The sequence below is a fragment of the Mustela nigripes genome, chromosome 13, assembly GCF_022355385.1.
Source record: "Mustela nigripes isolate SB6536 chromosome 13, MUSNIG.SB6536, whole genome shotgun sequence".
NCBI lineage: Eukaryota > Metazoa > Chordata > Mammalia > Carnivora > Mustelidae > Mustela > Mustela nigripes.
Window position 1 is genome coordinate 52,541,311 of NC_081569.1, and position 14,100 is coordinate 52,555,410.

General features: G+C 34.4%; 1 protein-coding gene across 1 annotated transcript in view; it reads left to right on the forward strand.

The window, feature by feature from the left end:
• KATNBL1 (katanin regulatory subunit B1 like 1) overlaps positions 1–12,816 on the forward strand; it is a 37,513-nt gene extending 24,697 nt beyond the window's left edge. The window contains exons 3-10 of the mRNA XM_059372450.1: positions 171–211; positions 1,719–1,998; positions 6,572–6,690; positions 7,612–7,662; positions 7,746–7,835; positions 8,149–8,238; positions 9,058–9,151; positions 11,104–12,816. Coding sequence (XP_059228433.1) covers positions 171–211; positions 1,719–1,998; positions 6,572–6,690; positions 7,612–7,662; positions 7,746–7,835; positions 8,149–8,238; positions 9,058–9,151; positions 11,104–11,136 — 798 coding nt within the window. The 3' untranslated portion in view covers positions 11,137–12,816. The remainder of the gene's footprint in view (positions 1–170; positions 212–1,718; positions 1,999–6,571; positions 6,691–7,611; positions 7,663–7,745; positions 7,836–8,148; positions 8,239–9,057; positions 9,152–11,103) is intronic.
• The last annotated feature ends 1,284 nt before the right edge of the window (positions 12,817–14,100 follow it).

A 14,100-nucleotide genomic window follows, 5' to 3' on the forward strand; every position in this document is an offset into this window, starting at 1 on the left:
TTGGTTTGTCAAATATACCTATGCACAGTGGTGTTTACAGACCGAAACTGCTGCTTTAATCTGAAAAATTTAACTATGGAATTTCAGATTTGTTGATATCAGTCACAGAATTTACATAGCTTCACAGAAGAACCTAAATATGCTGTTAACTATCTAGTTTTATTTTTCAGGTTAAGAAATCTCCAAAACAGTTGGCTACTTACATAAATAGGTAAGACTTCTTTTTTTTTTTTTTAATTTTTAATTTTTTATAAACATATTTTTATCCCCAGGGGTACAGGTCTGTGAATCGCCAGGTTTACACACTTCACAGCACTCACCAAAGCACATACCCTCCCCAATGTCCATAACCCCACCCCCCTTCTCCCAACCCTCTCTAGGTAAGGCTTCTTTAAAGTTTGTGGGAAGCAGAAGTATTGAAAGTTAGGTAAGAATGAAAAAGAGTGGGAAAAAATAAGTCTTCTCTTTTATTATAAGTAACTTATTGTCAAATAATTCCATTGTGCCAGTCACAGTGGAAAACACATCAGTATTTCTCTAATCCTTACAACAATCCTAGTAGAAAGGTATCATTGTCCCTAATAGTTGATGAGAAAAACTAAAGATTTGTGATTTGTTCAGGGTCATACAGCTAGATAGTGGTAAAAATGGCATTCAATCCCAGATCTTTTAAACTCTAAAAGCACTTTCTACTAAACTACTTGTTCTTAAAATGGATCGGAGACAGTGGGGTTCCCTTTCAGGTAGTTAGGAGGTCAAGACAATATTCATAACAATAACATTAATTCACTTTCCTCATTTGCACTCTTACAAATAGAGTTTTCCAGGGGCTACATGATATTTGTTAGTGGATTGAATGCAGAAGCAGATATGAGAATCAAGCTGTCTTAATTAAATATTAGAGATTTTGTACAAATGTAAAAAACGGTGCCATTCTTCTTACTATATTTTATTTTGGAAAACAGGGTTTTTTTGGCAAAATATTCTATGTTATTATGTAATAAGGTTATTATTTCTTAAAAGAATCAGTAAGTTTCTTGAGTGATACAGTAAATATCAGTAGATATTGCCCACATAAAAATATTCTTTTGAAACCTCAATTTTTAAGAGTTACAAGGTATCCTGAGGCCAAAACATTTGAGAATCACCATATGAAACTGTGAGGTTTGCTCTGTTGTGTTTTATCTTCTGTAAACAAATTAAATATACTTAAGTTTAATCAAAATAAGTATTCTTGGGACACCTGGGTGGCTCAGTCAAGCATTTGCCTTGGGCTCAGGCATGATCCTGGGGTCCTGGGATCAAGCCTGCAGCAGGCACCCTGCTTAGTGGTGAATCTGCTTCTTCCTCTCCCTCAAGCCTTCCCTCTACTCATGCTCTTGCTCCCTCTCTTTTTCTCTTTCAAATGAAAAAACAAAAAAATCTCTAAAACATATATGTATACTCATATTTGCACAATTCAAATATATTTCATTTTTTAAAAAACCTAGTTATTATGCTTCTTGGTTTAGTTTAGTACAAAGTATCCAGATGATTTGTAATTTTTTCCTTTTTATTTTCCTCTATGATCTAAGAGTTAACATTTTTAAAATTTAATTTACTTCTAATTTTAATGGATTGTGATCACAAAATGTGGCCTATTAAATCTTTCTGCTTAAAAAGTTGTAAAGGTTTTCATGTAGTTCTTTTTCATTTAAGCAAATCAATTCTTCTTACAGAACAGTTGGACAAGCTGTGAAAAGCCCAGATAAACTACGTAAGGTGATCTATCGCAGAAAGAAAGTGCATCATCCTTTTCCAAATCCTTGTTACAGAAAAAAACAGTCCCCTAGAAGTGGGGGCTGTGACATGGCAAATAAAGAAAATGAACTGGCTTGTGCAGGTCACCTGCCTGAAAAATTACGCCATGATAGTCGAACATATTTGATTAACTCCAGTGATTCTGGTTCTTCACAGACAGAAAGCCCATCATCAAAATATAGTGGGTTTTTTTCTGAGGTAAGTAATTTAAATGAACTTAATTTTAATCCTGTTATACTACTCGCTTTTTTGTCATATTCTGCTAGCAGAGTCATTCATTTCCTGTTGAATTCAGACTAAGTGATTCTAATTCCCTGAGACAGTTTTCTAGATTAAACAAATTTGAATCAGTAGTTACTCCATTTCAATGAGTTAGTGATATCTGAGATGGAATGAAATGGTTGACAAGCTGCTATAAATATTCAGAATGGCAAGTTGGCCAGCAGAAATTTAAAGGAAAGGAAAATAAGAAAACTGCACTAAAAAGTAGACCACCAAAGCCAGTTATCCAGGAACAAACGATTTTCTTGGCTCTCGGAATTGCCATTGGAAACTTTGTTCAGGCAAACCTGCTAAGGTTTGCTGCTCTTCTAGCTCAGGTGAAATTAGTTGTTCAAACAGGCTCAAGGGAATTTGGGGGGTGGGCAGGTTTGAAAGAAATACTCTAAAACTGGATTGTGATGATGGTTGTATAATTCTGTAAATTTATTAGAAATCGTATTACATACTTTCAGTTGGAGAGTTTTATGATATAAAACCTCAAAATTTTTTTAAAAAATGATCATTTGAAGGAATAGTTTAGAAACATGAGTTTATAATAATTATTATTACAGATTTATTATATATGTTGTAGAAAATGAACCCAAAGGAAAAAATTATTCATAATCTCAGCATTTGGAAATAACAGTATTAAAACTTTGACATATCTTTTCTCTTCATATTGTACATGTTACTTGATTACTTGATTTTTATGTTTAATAAATTTGGATTTTTTCCATGTAATTAAATAATCCTTCTACAATTTTTTGATGGATACATAATGTTAATTTCTTTTACTATGATTTGCTGAACCTAGTATTGTTTCTATCTGGCATGACAGCTTGAAAAACATTTTCTATGGCATACAAGCAGAAAAATATTTTTTTAAAGATTTATTTATTAAGAGAGTGCACATGTACAAATGAGGGAGGGACGAAGGGAGAGGAAGAGAGAGAATCTCAGGTGGATTCCTGGCTGAGTGCCGAGCCCCACACAGGGCTCCATGTCATGAACTGAGATCATGACCTGAGCAGAAAACAAGAGTCTAAAGCTTAATCAACTTGAGCCGCCCAGGCACCCCAGGGGAAAAAAATACACTTTTTTAAAGATTTTATTTATTTATTTTCCAGAAAGAGACACAGTGAAAGAGGGAACTCAAGCAGGGGGAGTGGGAGAAGGAGAAGCAGGCTTCCTGCCAAGCAGGGAGCCTCTTGTGGCACTTGATCTCAGGACCCTGGGATCATGACCTGAGCTGAAGGCAGATGCTTAACAACTGAGCCACCCAGGCACACCCCCCCCCCCACTGCAAATTGGTTTTAATTAAAATGTTCATAGTGCATAGGTGAATGAAAGTGAGCATCACGTTTAGGATAATGATTATGAGTAAGATGAAAGAAAGATGGAAATTTAAATGTTATTAAGTAAAACCATAATAAAATGATGCAAAAAAAAAAGTTGTATTTGCCAGTGAATATGTTCTTACTTGTAAAAATAATATCCTGGAGTAATAGGAAGTAATTCCAGGTGAAGTGAAGGAAATGCATATAGAATCTGTGAGAAGAAGGGAAGTAGGGGGGCACTGGGTGGCTCAGTCACTTAAGTGTCTGACTTTTTGTTTCCACTCAGGTCGCGATCTCAGGGTCATAAGATTGAGTCGTGGGTAGGGCTGCAGGCTCAGGGTGGAGTCCGCTTGGGATTCTAAGATTGAGTCGTGGGTAGGGCTGCAGGCTCAGGGTGGAGTCCGCTTGGGATTCTCTTCCCGTTTCCTCTCCTTCCCCCTTCTTCCCTTCCCCCCTTCCCTTTGTGTATGTGTATGCTTGCTCTCTCTCTCTAAAGTAAATAAATAAAATTAAAAAAAAAAAAAAAGGAACCAGGGACTATTTGATTTAATAGTGAATTAACATGGACCCTAGAGAATAGGATGGTAACCAGACTTAGTGTTAAAGAGAATCACTGTCATGCTTATTCATTCACAAATACATTTTGAGGGCTCCCAACTCTGTAATGCATTCTGCATGCTCTGAGGAATTACATTGGTAGATGTAAAACAGGCAGTGCTCCTACTTTAATGTAGTTAGAGAAGTGACAAGGCCCAACACTAATCAAATAATCAAAGAAACTACATACCCCGAAGAAAAAGAACATATGATTATATAACCCAGAAATCTGGCCTAGATTGGGACCTAAGTTGGTTTTTCAGTTGAATTGAGGGAATAAACATTCTGAGTGCAAATACCTTTAAAACAAACAAAAAAAGCCTCAGCTGTACATTTGAATTAGTGCCATGGTGAGTCATTTTTTTCAAGGTCCCCTTTTTACTTGCTCTCATTTTACTTTGCACTTGCACAAACCTTCCCTAACAAGGCAATTAATAAGTTTATTGATTTTTTTTTTTTTAAGATTTGTGTATTTTGAGAGAGAGGGCTCATGTGCGTGCAGTGGGAAGAACAGAGGGAGAGAGAGTCTTAAGCAGACTCTGTGCTGTGTAGCCCAACACAGGGCTTGATCTCACAATCCCGATATCGTAACTTGAGCCAAAACCAAGAGTTGGTTGCTTAACCAACTGTGCCACCCAGGAGCTCCTTATCTTTTGTTATTTCATACCTTTTTTACTGACTCAGTTTCTGCTCTAAAAACCTAAATCTAAAAATGGTAACATTATCTTGTCAAAATTCAAATACTCATAACCTTTTGACCCAACAGTTCTATGCCTATGTATATATATACCCAAGAGAAGTGAAAACATATGTCCACACAAACACTTATAAACAGATGTTCATAACATTCATAATAGCCCAAAGTGGAAACATTCCAAATGTCCTTCATCTGATATATGGATAAATAAAATGTCATATATTCATACAGTGGAATATTATTTGGGCATTATAAAGGAGTACAATACCAGTATATGCTACACTATGTATAAACCTTGAAAACATTATGCTGTATGAAAGAAGCCACATCAAAAAAGCCACATATTGGATAATTCAGTTTATATGAACTGTCCAGACTAGGTAAATTCATAGAGACAAAAAGTAGATTAATGGTTGCCAGGGGCTGGAAAGAAGGGAGAATGGAGTTCAGGGTTTCTCTTAAGGGTGATGAAAATGTTGATTTTAAAATTGATTGTGGTGATGGTTGTACAATCCACAGATACACTAAAAACTACCAAATTATACATTTTAAGTGGTTAAGTTTTATGGTATGTGAATTATACCTTAGTCTCTTATTTTTAAAAATGGATCTAGTTGTTCTGGTGCTAAAATTAATCTTACCAAAATGTATGTATAAGTGTACATATTTACATACATAATGATGTTCACTGATGCATAGTTTTAATAGGGAAAAAACACAATAATATAAATAAATTTTAGTATATAACAACTGGAGACTATATAATTATTTTTTTAATTATGAGGTTGATCTATGCTTTGACATTAAAGTCTTTATAATATATAAGTGAAAAATAAGGTTTTAAAAAACACAGCTATTATAATATTTTAATTTTGTATCTATAATTTATCTGTCTAGGAGTAATTTGGAAGGATGCATACCAGTCTGTTAACTTTTATTACTTCTGAGAAGTATTACTAGATTTTATCTGGGCAGATAGAGATTATTCACTTTTTCTTTGATACAGTTCTGTGCTATTTGAGCTTTTTAGAATAGGAACATATTACCTTATTATATTAAAAAATGACTGAATGAATTTAAATACTGGTCAAAGAACTGAATTTTTGTGGTTCCCTTCCCATGTTATTCAGTATATATTTACCTTTGCCTTTAATCCAGAAAATAAATTAAATCCTAGGTTTGTAGGTGAGTTACAAATAATTTATTTTACAAATTATTGAGATTTTAAAAGAAAATGGTAACAAATAAAAAGTACTGATAAAAAAATAAACAAGGACCTGGGTGGCTCGTTGGTTAAGCATCTGCCTTCTGCGCAGGTCATGATCCCGAGGTCTTGGGATAGAGTCCCACATTGGGCTCTCTGCTCAGCGGGAAGCCTGCTTCTCCCTCTCCCACTCCCCCTGCTTGTGTTCCTGCTCTTGTTGTCTCTCTCTCCCTGTCAGATAAATAAATAATCTTTAAACAAACAAACAAAGTAAACAAGTCCTGGGTGCCTGGGTGGCTCAGTCTTTAAACGTCTGCCTTCAGCTCAGGTCATGATCCCAGAGTTGTGGGACTGAACCCTACATGAGGCTCCCTGCCCATCGGGAAGCCTGTTTTCCCTCTCCCACTACCCTGTTTGTGTTCCTGCTCTTGCTATTTCTCTCCGTCAAATAAATAAATAAAATATTTTTTAAAATAAATAAATAAACATGTCCTAAAATTTATTCAGATCATTTGTTTACTATGTTCAGCTGCAACATTCCTTTTTTGGGGTCAGTAAAAGGAGTCACCTCTGCATAATTTTAAAACATGTCTATCAGAATAATTTAATTGGAAAAAAATGGTTTCATGTCATGTTTCAGTGTGTTTTTTAACAAAGTAGATTACTGCCTTTCAGGTTTCTCAGGACCATGAAACAATGGCACAGGTTTTGTTCAGCAGGAATTTGAGATTGAATGTAGCTTTAACATTCTGGAGAAAGAGAAGTATAAGTGAACTTGTAGCTTATTTGGTGAGGTAAGTGTGACCTTTTATGCTTTTGTTCAGTTAAGTAATTTCCATGTTTTATGTTGAAGTGCCTCTTCTTTTTTGTGTACCAGCTAAAATTCTAAACTTCCTTCATTTAGCTTAAATAGCAACAATATAGTTTGTTTGTTTGTTTGTTTGTTTGTTTTGCAACAATATAGTTTAAAATACATTTATCACCAGTCTATGAGTAGCCAAAATTCAGAAAACCATCTCTTTCATCATATTGAACAAAGCTATTACCTTCTCTAGGATCCTTATAAGTAAAACTAAGAGATACCAGTTTGGGAGAAATAACCTTTTAAAAATCCCCTTTGAGTCAAAATTTTAAGCATGGCTTTCCTCAGTATATTCAGGTCTCTTCTCAAACATCATCTCTTTTTCTCCCCCTTGAGAGAGAGGGCAGGTGGGGAGCATGGGGAGTGGAGGTGGCAAGCAGGCAGAGGGGCAGGGAAAGAGTCTTTGAGCATGTTCTTTGCTCAGAGCCCCACACGCGGCTAGATCTCATGTTCCTGAAATCATGATCTGAGCCAAAATCTAGAGTCAGATGCTTAACCTGAGCCAACCAGGCATCCCAGTTTTCTAATATTACCTTAATGAGGCCTTCCCTGACCACCTTGTTTAAAAATACTTATTTCTTCACTCCCTGTCTCTCCTGTTTTATTTTTTTCCATACCACTTACCATCAACTTGCTCTGTATATTTTACTTGTTATCTGTCTCTGCCTTCTTCCACACCAGATCCCCACATACACTCTGAAATACAAGTACTGTCTCTTTGTTTACTGCTGCATCCCCAGCACCTGGCTCATCGTAGAGACTCAGATTATTTGCTGAATGAGTAAATTTCTCAAAAGCAGTGTGAAGGTTATAAATAAGGAAATCAGCACTCTAAGCAGTTTTGTACCCACAGGATAGAAGACCTTGGAGTTGTTGTGGATTGCCTTCCTGTGCTCACCAATAGGTAAAAATATTTTCAGAAAAAAAAGTAAGTTTAAAGAAGGACAATGACTTGTTCTTATTTTTACAACTTAGTTTTTATTTTAGTTTACAGGAAGAAAAACAATACATCTCACTTGGCTGCTGTGTAGATTTGTTGCCTCTAGTAAAGTCCCTACTTAAAAGCAAGTTTGAAGAGTAAGTGCTAATGTGGCTCTCAATTCATTTTACTCTTTCAACGTCCTTGATTTTGTTGCTTGTGAGTGCCTGTCACGAGACATGCATGGTTTCTGTTTCCTAGGAGCATATAGCCCAATTAAGAAAAGGAGATGAACTGATTAAAGAGTAATTACAAAAGCATCTATAAACAACTTAAATAAACTACAGCTTTTTAAAGTACCAAAATGGGAAAAATCAGTGTGAATATGTGCTTTTTGAGGTGGGGGCAGAGTGTGTCTTTTTTGTAATGGCTTTTGGGTAAAAACACTTGAATAACAAAATGTCATTTCAGATATATAATAGTTGGTTTAAACTGGCTTCAAGCAGTCATAAAAAGGTGGTGGTCTGAACTGTCATCCAAAACAGAAATTATAAATGATGGGTGAGTATATCTTTAAAAATAAACTCAGTCTAATAAAATATTTTTTTCAGGAAAGTGGTTTGATTAAGCTAGGTTATAATTCTGTTCCATGATCATCATTAAATAAAAATTTATTTTCTTCATTTTCAGAGAAATATTAAATTGAAATAGTGTTCACATATGAAAATTACATATGGAATTTTAATTTCAGAGTCCAGTAACCCCCTCTATCTCTTTTTCTGGCAGAATCTTATACTTCGTTTTAGGACGAAAAAGCACAACAGTGGTTTAACCCTCGTACCTGTTATAATGAGTAAGGGAAAAAAAAAAAGAGATGGGCTTTTGGGGGGTTAAGTATTGAGGCACAGGGATGGAAGCATCCTGTATCCTATAGGTCTTTTGACTACGTAAACCTTAACCTGAGAATCCAATGTGGATGATCATAATTCTAAAAATTATACTATAATCATCATACTTTGAATATTGCCTTGATGTGAAAATATGTGGGTATTCTACCAGATGAATCAGATTATCATGAAGCTTCAAAAAAATATCTCCCAGGGTCTTAAAAATTTTCTCTCTAGGCTCTCAAAAATTTCCCACTTCATACCCAAGACCAGGTTGTCCAAATGCTGCTCCAAATGCCTAGTTTTCTTGCCTACTTTAACAAATATGTAATCTTTAATTTCCGTGATTGACAAGTAGTATTTTAAAGAGTTACTTCATTTCAAATGATACAATTTCTCCTGATAAATACTTGAAAATTTAAAACTGTGTTCATTAAGTGCTATTTACAAAGTCCATGTTCTTATATTTGCATTCTTTTTTCTTTTCTCATAGAAATATTCAGATTTTAAAACAACAATTAAGTGGATTATGGGAACAAGAAAACCATCTTACTTTGGTTCCGGGATATACTGGTAATATAGCCAAGGTAAAAAGTTAACTTAAAAAGTAATGCTTAAAATATCTATTTAAGCTTAATTGAATATTAGAAATAATATATTAGTATTATGCATTTATACATGAAGTCTTTCAAATGTCCAATACAGTACTATTCTAATAAAACCTAAAATCAGTTTCATATTTACAAATGTTTAAGGTCCTCTGGATATGAATATGATTTTGGCAAGGAACACAGGAATTAGCCATTGAATGTGTTTCAGATGCAACTGTGGAAGTGATGTGCTAGAGGGAATTTAATGAACTAGCTCCAATTAGAGATAAGGTTAAGAAGGCATCCAAAAAGAGTGACACTTGGAAAGCAAGGGGTGAGGAATGTAACAAATGCTTTCAGGATATTATTTTTCACTTGGCTTTTGCTAATGTCATGCTTTTGGGACAGTAAATATTCAGATCACAGTATGAATTTGACATTGTTCTTTATTAATTTTCTTAGCTCTTCAAGGAAAAGATATATTGCTAGTTTGGATTTTAATATTTAAACTCCAGAAAACATTGGTAGTTTAAATATAATTGCAGAGGGAAAAAATCACTATTAAAAATATTTACACCCTTTTACTGGGCATACTGCTATCATAAATGGTCATTAATCAGAAATACACAAGCATTCTTGGGACGCCTGGGTGGCTCAGTTGGTTAAGCAGCTGCCTTCGGCTCAGGTCATGATCCCAGCGTCCTGGGATCGAGTCCCACATCAGGCTCCTTGCTCGGCAGGGAGCCTGCTTCTCCCTCTGCCTCTGCCTGCCACTCTGTCTGCCTGTGCTTGCTTTCTCCCCCTCTCTCTCTGATAAATAAATAAAAAAATCTTTAAAAAAAAAAAAAAAAAAAAAAAAAAGAAATACACAAGCATTCTTTAGTTTAAAATATACAGTATTCTAAGTAAGAGGTATTGTATTGTGGACTTAGTTGTGAAATTCTCCTTGGATACCTTCAAGAAAAGAAGCAAAAATGATGTATCAAACAAGTATGTGACCACTTATATAATTTTACTCTGTAGAATTCTTAATGATTAAAATCTTATAAACAAATATCAATTTCCCAGTTTTTTGTTGTCGTTTTAGTTGTTCTTTCAATAATGAGGGGGAAATGAAGTAAAAGTTGATAGAAAATGAATATAGAGTATGTATTATATATCACCTTGTTCTGGAGGTACCATGCATTCTTGTTAGTAGTATTGAAAATACATTGTCTCCTTAGAAATTTGCTTTCAATTATAATATTTTATAAAGAGAAACTTTATTTTGATTATGACTCTAGATGCCATATTTATTATTGAAGATGGTATTGAGTGATTTTAAAAGTTCTGTGAAGTTTCTTAAATTATGATTAAACCTCTTTTACACTGTTAAGCCCTCAATTGCAATTTTTCCAGGGTAGAAATCAGAAAGGCTGTCCTCAGGCTGGGCTAGAGTGTATATAGCACTGAAGGAATTGCTGGGAATGATTTAATGATTTTTCTTAGCTATAAAAGCAGAGTTGTTTGATCACAGGAACCAGAACATTCACTCAGCACCTAACAAACATTTATTGAGCATGTGCCATCTGCTAGACACCGTGCTAAACGCAGCTAAAAAAGTTTAGTACGAGGGGCACCTGGGTGGCTCAGTGGGTTAAGCCTCTGCCTTCAGCTCGGGTCGTGATCCCGGGGTCCTGGGATCGAGCCCCACATCGGGCTCTCTGCGCTGCAGGGAGCCTGCTTCCTCCTCTCTCTCTGCCTGCCTCTCTGCCTACTTGTGATCTCTGTCAGATAAATAAAGAAAAAATCTTTAAAAAAAAAAAGTTTAGTACGACACATTTTTTACTCTCAGAAGATCATAAGGAAGCTAAAGCAAATTAAGTGATAAAAAGGGAGAAGAAAATGGAGTGTGCATGTATGTATTTACTGTACCAGCTAATGAAGTGTTTTTTGTCTTGTTTTCTAAGGATGTAGATGCTTATTTATTACAGTTGCATTGAGAGACTTCATCTACTAAAGAGCATTTGATTACTCAAAACGTCCCCAGATTTCCAAAAAAAAAAAAAAAAAGAAAGAAAGTCTCACCTGAGAACTGTGAACTGTGGAAGAGATCAAAACGTTTTTTGTTTTTTGTTTTTTTTAAAAAGCCACATACGAAACCACTAATGAAACCCTAGCAATCTACTTCACATTGAAGTGGAAAAATATCCAAAAGGAGCAGCTTCAACTTCAAAGAGGTGAAAATGCACTATGAAGATTGTTCGTCTTTGCTGCATTTGGGATTTATATGGTTATTTGGTAACATTGTTTAAGAACCACTGGGTCTTAATGCAGTCCTGCATAAGAATATAATTTATACTATGTCAGAAAGAAGACAGGACTTATTACTAGGAATCACAAAAACCAATCATCGTGACTTTTGTGAAGATTGTGTTTTATAAGAAAACACTTAAATGTGTGCAGCTATTTTCTTATTTTGAAAAGACTTTGCAAGTTTAAAATGTCATAGCAAATAATCAATACTAAATATTTGTCCACACTAAGATACTGTGTATACAAAATGCCTTAATTATTAATAAGCCAATGCATATGATACCAATATCTGTTTAAGAAAAATTAAAACCAACCATGCTTCTGGCATGATAAGATCATGGAATTAAATCAGGGGTTTCCACTCATGTAAAATGTTGTTGTTAAAACTATTCCATACCATTTTTAAAACTTGAGAATATTTTTAGTATCTCTGATTTTTCTTTTTGCCAGAATCATTCTGTCATGTATGTATGTGTTATCACTATAGAAAAGAAAAAGGTGAATATGTATTCCTATGAATGCTTAACTAGAAATGTCCATGGAGTTGGCTAATTTATATTCACTTTTTATTGTATATGGAATCCTAATATTTTCAGTTCTGTATCATTTAAGCTTTCTTCATTTGAGTAAATTCACTAAATATTTCTATTTTTTGCTTTTTAAAATTCTGCTTTTGTATCAGTTCTAATTCTTTTTCACTACTTATGTTTTAAAGAATTACATACAATGCTTTAGAACTGTTTACAGTTAGTGCTGACCTTGTGTTCTAAATTCCAACACTTTACATTACTACCTCCTCCAATGGTTGATATGAAATGCCAGCAGACTGTCTGAGGTCTTTTTTTTTAATACCATTCTTAGTGTCAATGAACCCACTTCTGGAATGTCTTAACAGCTGCGTATCTTACCTTAAAAGTGATAGAGATTCAAAATACCACTGTTGAGGGTTTGTGCATCATCTCATCTTTATAACTCTGAGAGGCATCTGAGTAAAGATTTTTAGTAATTGAATTTGTTTCCAGAAATCTTACTAGCACTTGAATGTAAATCTTTATTTTAGCATGTATCCAGTTAGCCACTACTGATGTGAATCACAAGCAACTTTTTTGCTTTAAAAATGTTATCTTTCACTGAGTTCTGTTTTTTGTGTAGCTATATTTTATATAGCTATGTATTCCTCACAGCGAACATCAATTTTAATCATTGGTTCTTTTCTTAAGTCTTTAGAATAATTTAAGATTACTGCATTTCTGTGATTTGAGAGTTATTTAAGAAGTTGTTTTTCAGAAGGTGGGAATTTGAATAGTAAACCTGCGTCATCTCTGTGAAACCTTAAGATGATGAAATAGAACCTTTCTTTGTTCCTACTTCTTTAGTTATCACTGTCTTATCTAACACTTTGAACCAGTTAACTCAGTTGGAGCATGGTGCTAATGCGGCTAAGGATGGGAGTTAAATCCTTTTATAGGTCCCTTAACTTTACACACTTACACAGAACTCTTCATAGCTACAGATTGCCACTTCTTGTAGGTATATATCTCGCAATTCAGCTCTTAGTCACAGAGTAGGTGAGGAGTATAGCTTATCATAAGCTTTTCATCTCAAATGGAAAGACAGCTTAAATGATTGGTATATGTGATACTATAGACTTTTAATCTAATACTTAAATTAAGCATAATTAATATCTAAAATATGTGTCACTATAATTTTCTCTGGGTAAGACCATTTTCTAAATAGTATCTTTTAAAAATTAAATTTCAATAAATTAAGTTTCAGTAAAAATTAGGTACACATACAAATAAAACATAGTACGAAAAGGTGAAATCCTGTTAACACTGAGTTCTTGTGCCTAAGTTTGGGTTTATTAAAGGAAAGTATACTTGGTGCTATACAAGGCAGCAGAGTCTTCAGTTCACATATACTATTCAGTATCACACAACTCCTAATTTCTGTTCTTGGCCTTTGCAGTTTATGTTAGTACCAGTTCATGTTAGTAGTTTCTCAGTTATGAGTTATGATTAGTATTATTTTTAGTACAATTTTTTGGTAAAAGATGTTAGATAAGTAAATATTGTTAAACACTTCAGTTGCTCTTAAGCTCCTCGCATGCTGTTTAATCAGAACAGTGTTGATTTGATCTCCAGAAAGAACCAAAGAGAGTTTACAAAGTATTTTGGCTGTTGTACTGACCTAGATTAGGATAGTTGCTGTCTGTCATTGCTCATTTGATATTGCGCTGCTAAGCATTATCCAGAACTGAGGGACTACCCAACATCTCTATGCCTTTTTACCTCTTCTACCATCTTAGGTATTCTGTACTTGACTTTGCTAACTTTGCAGGTCTAGGGATGAGAAGTTTATTGAGGTAATAGAGGGTTATAATCAAGTAATCAAGTAATTTGCTTCTGCTAGAGATAAAGTGAATGGATTTTGTAATGAGTGGTCATGATCAGAATAAAGGTTAAAAGGAAGCAAGCATTATCAGATGGTTTTTAAAACTAATCTTTTGGCAGTAATTTCAAAAGTAATTGACACAGATTATTTACTTGAATCCTGAGATGTGAGGATTTGGATCTAAATCCTGTATCCACTTTGGGGAATCATTAATATCAGGACTAAACTCTAAGGACTATTGAGGAATTAAATCTTAA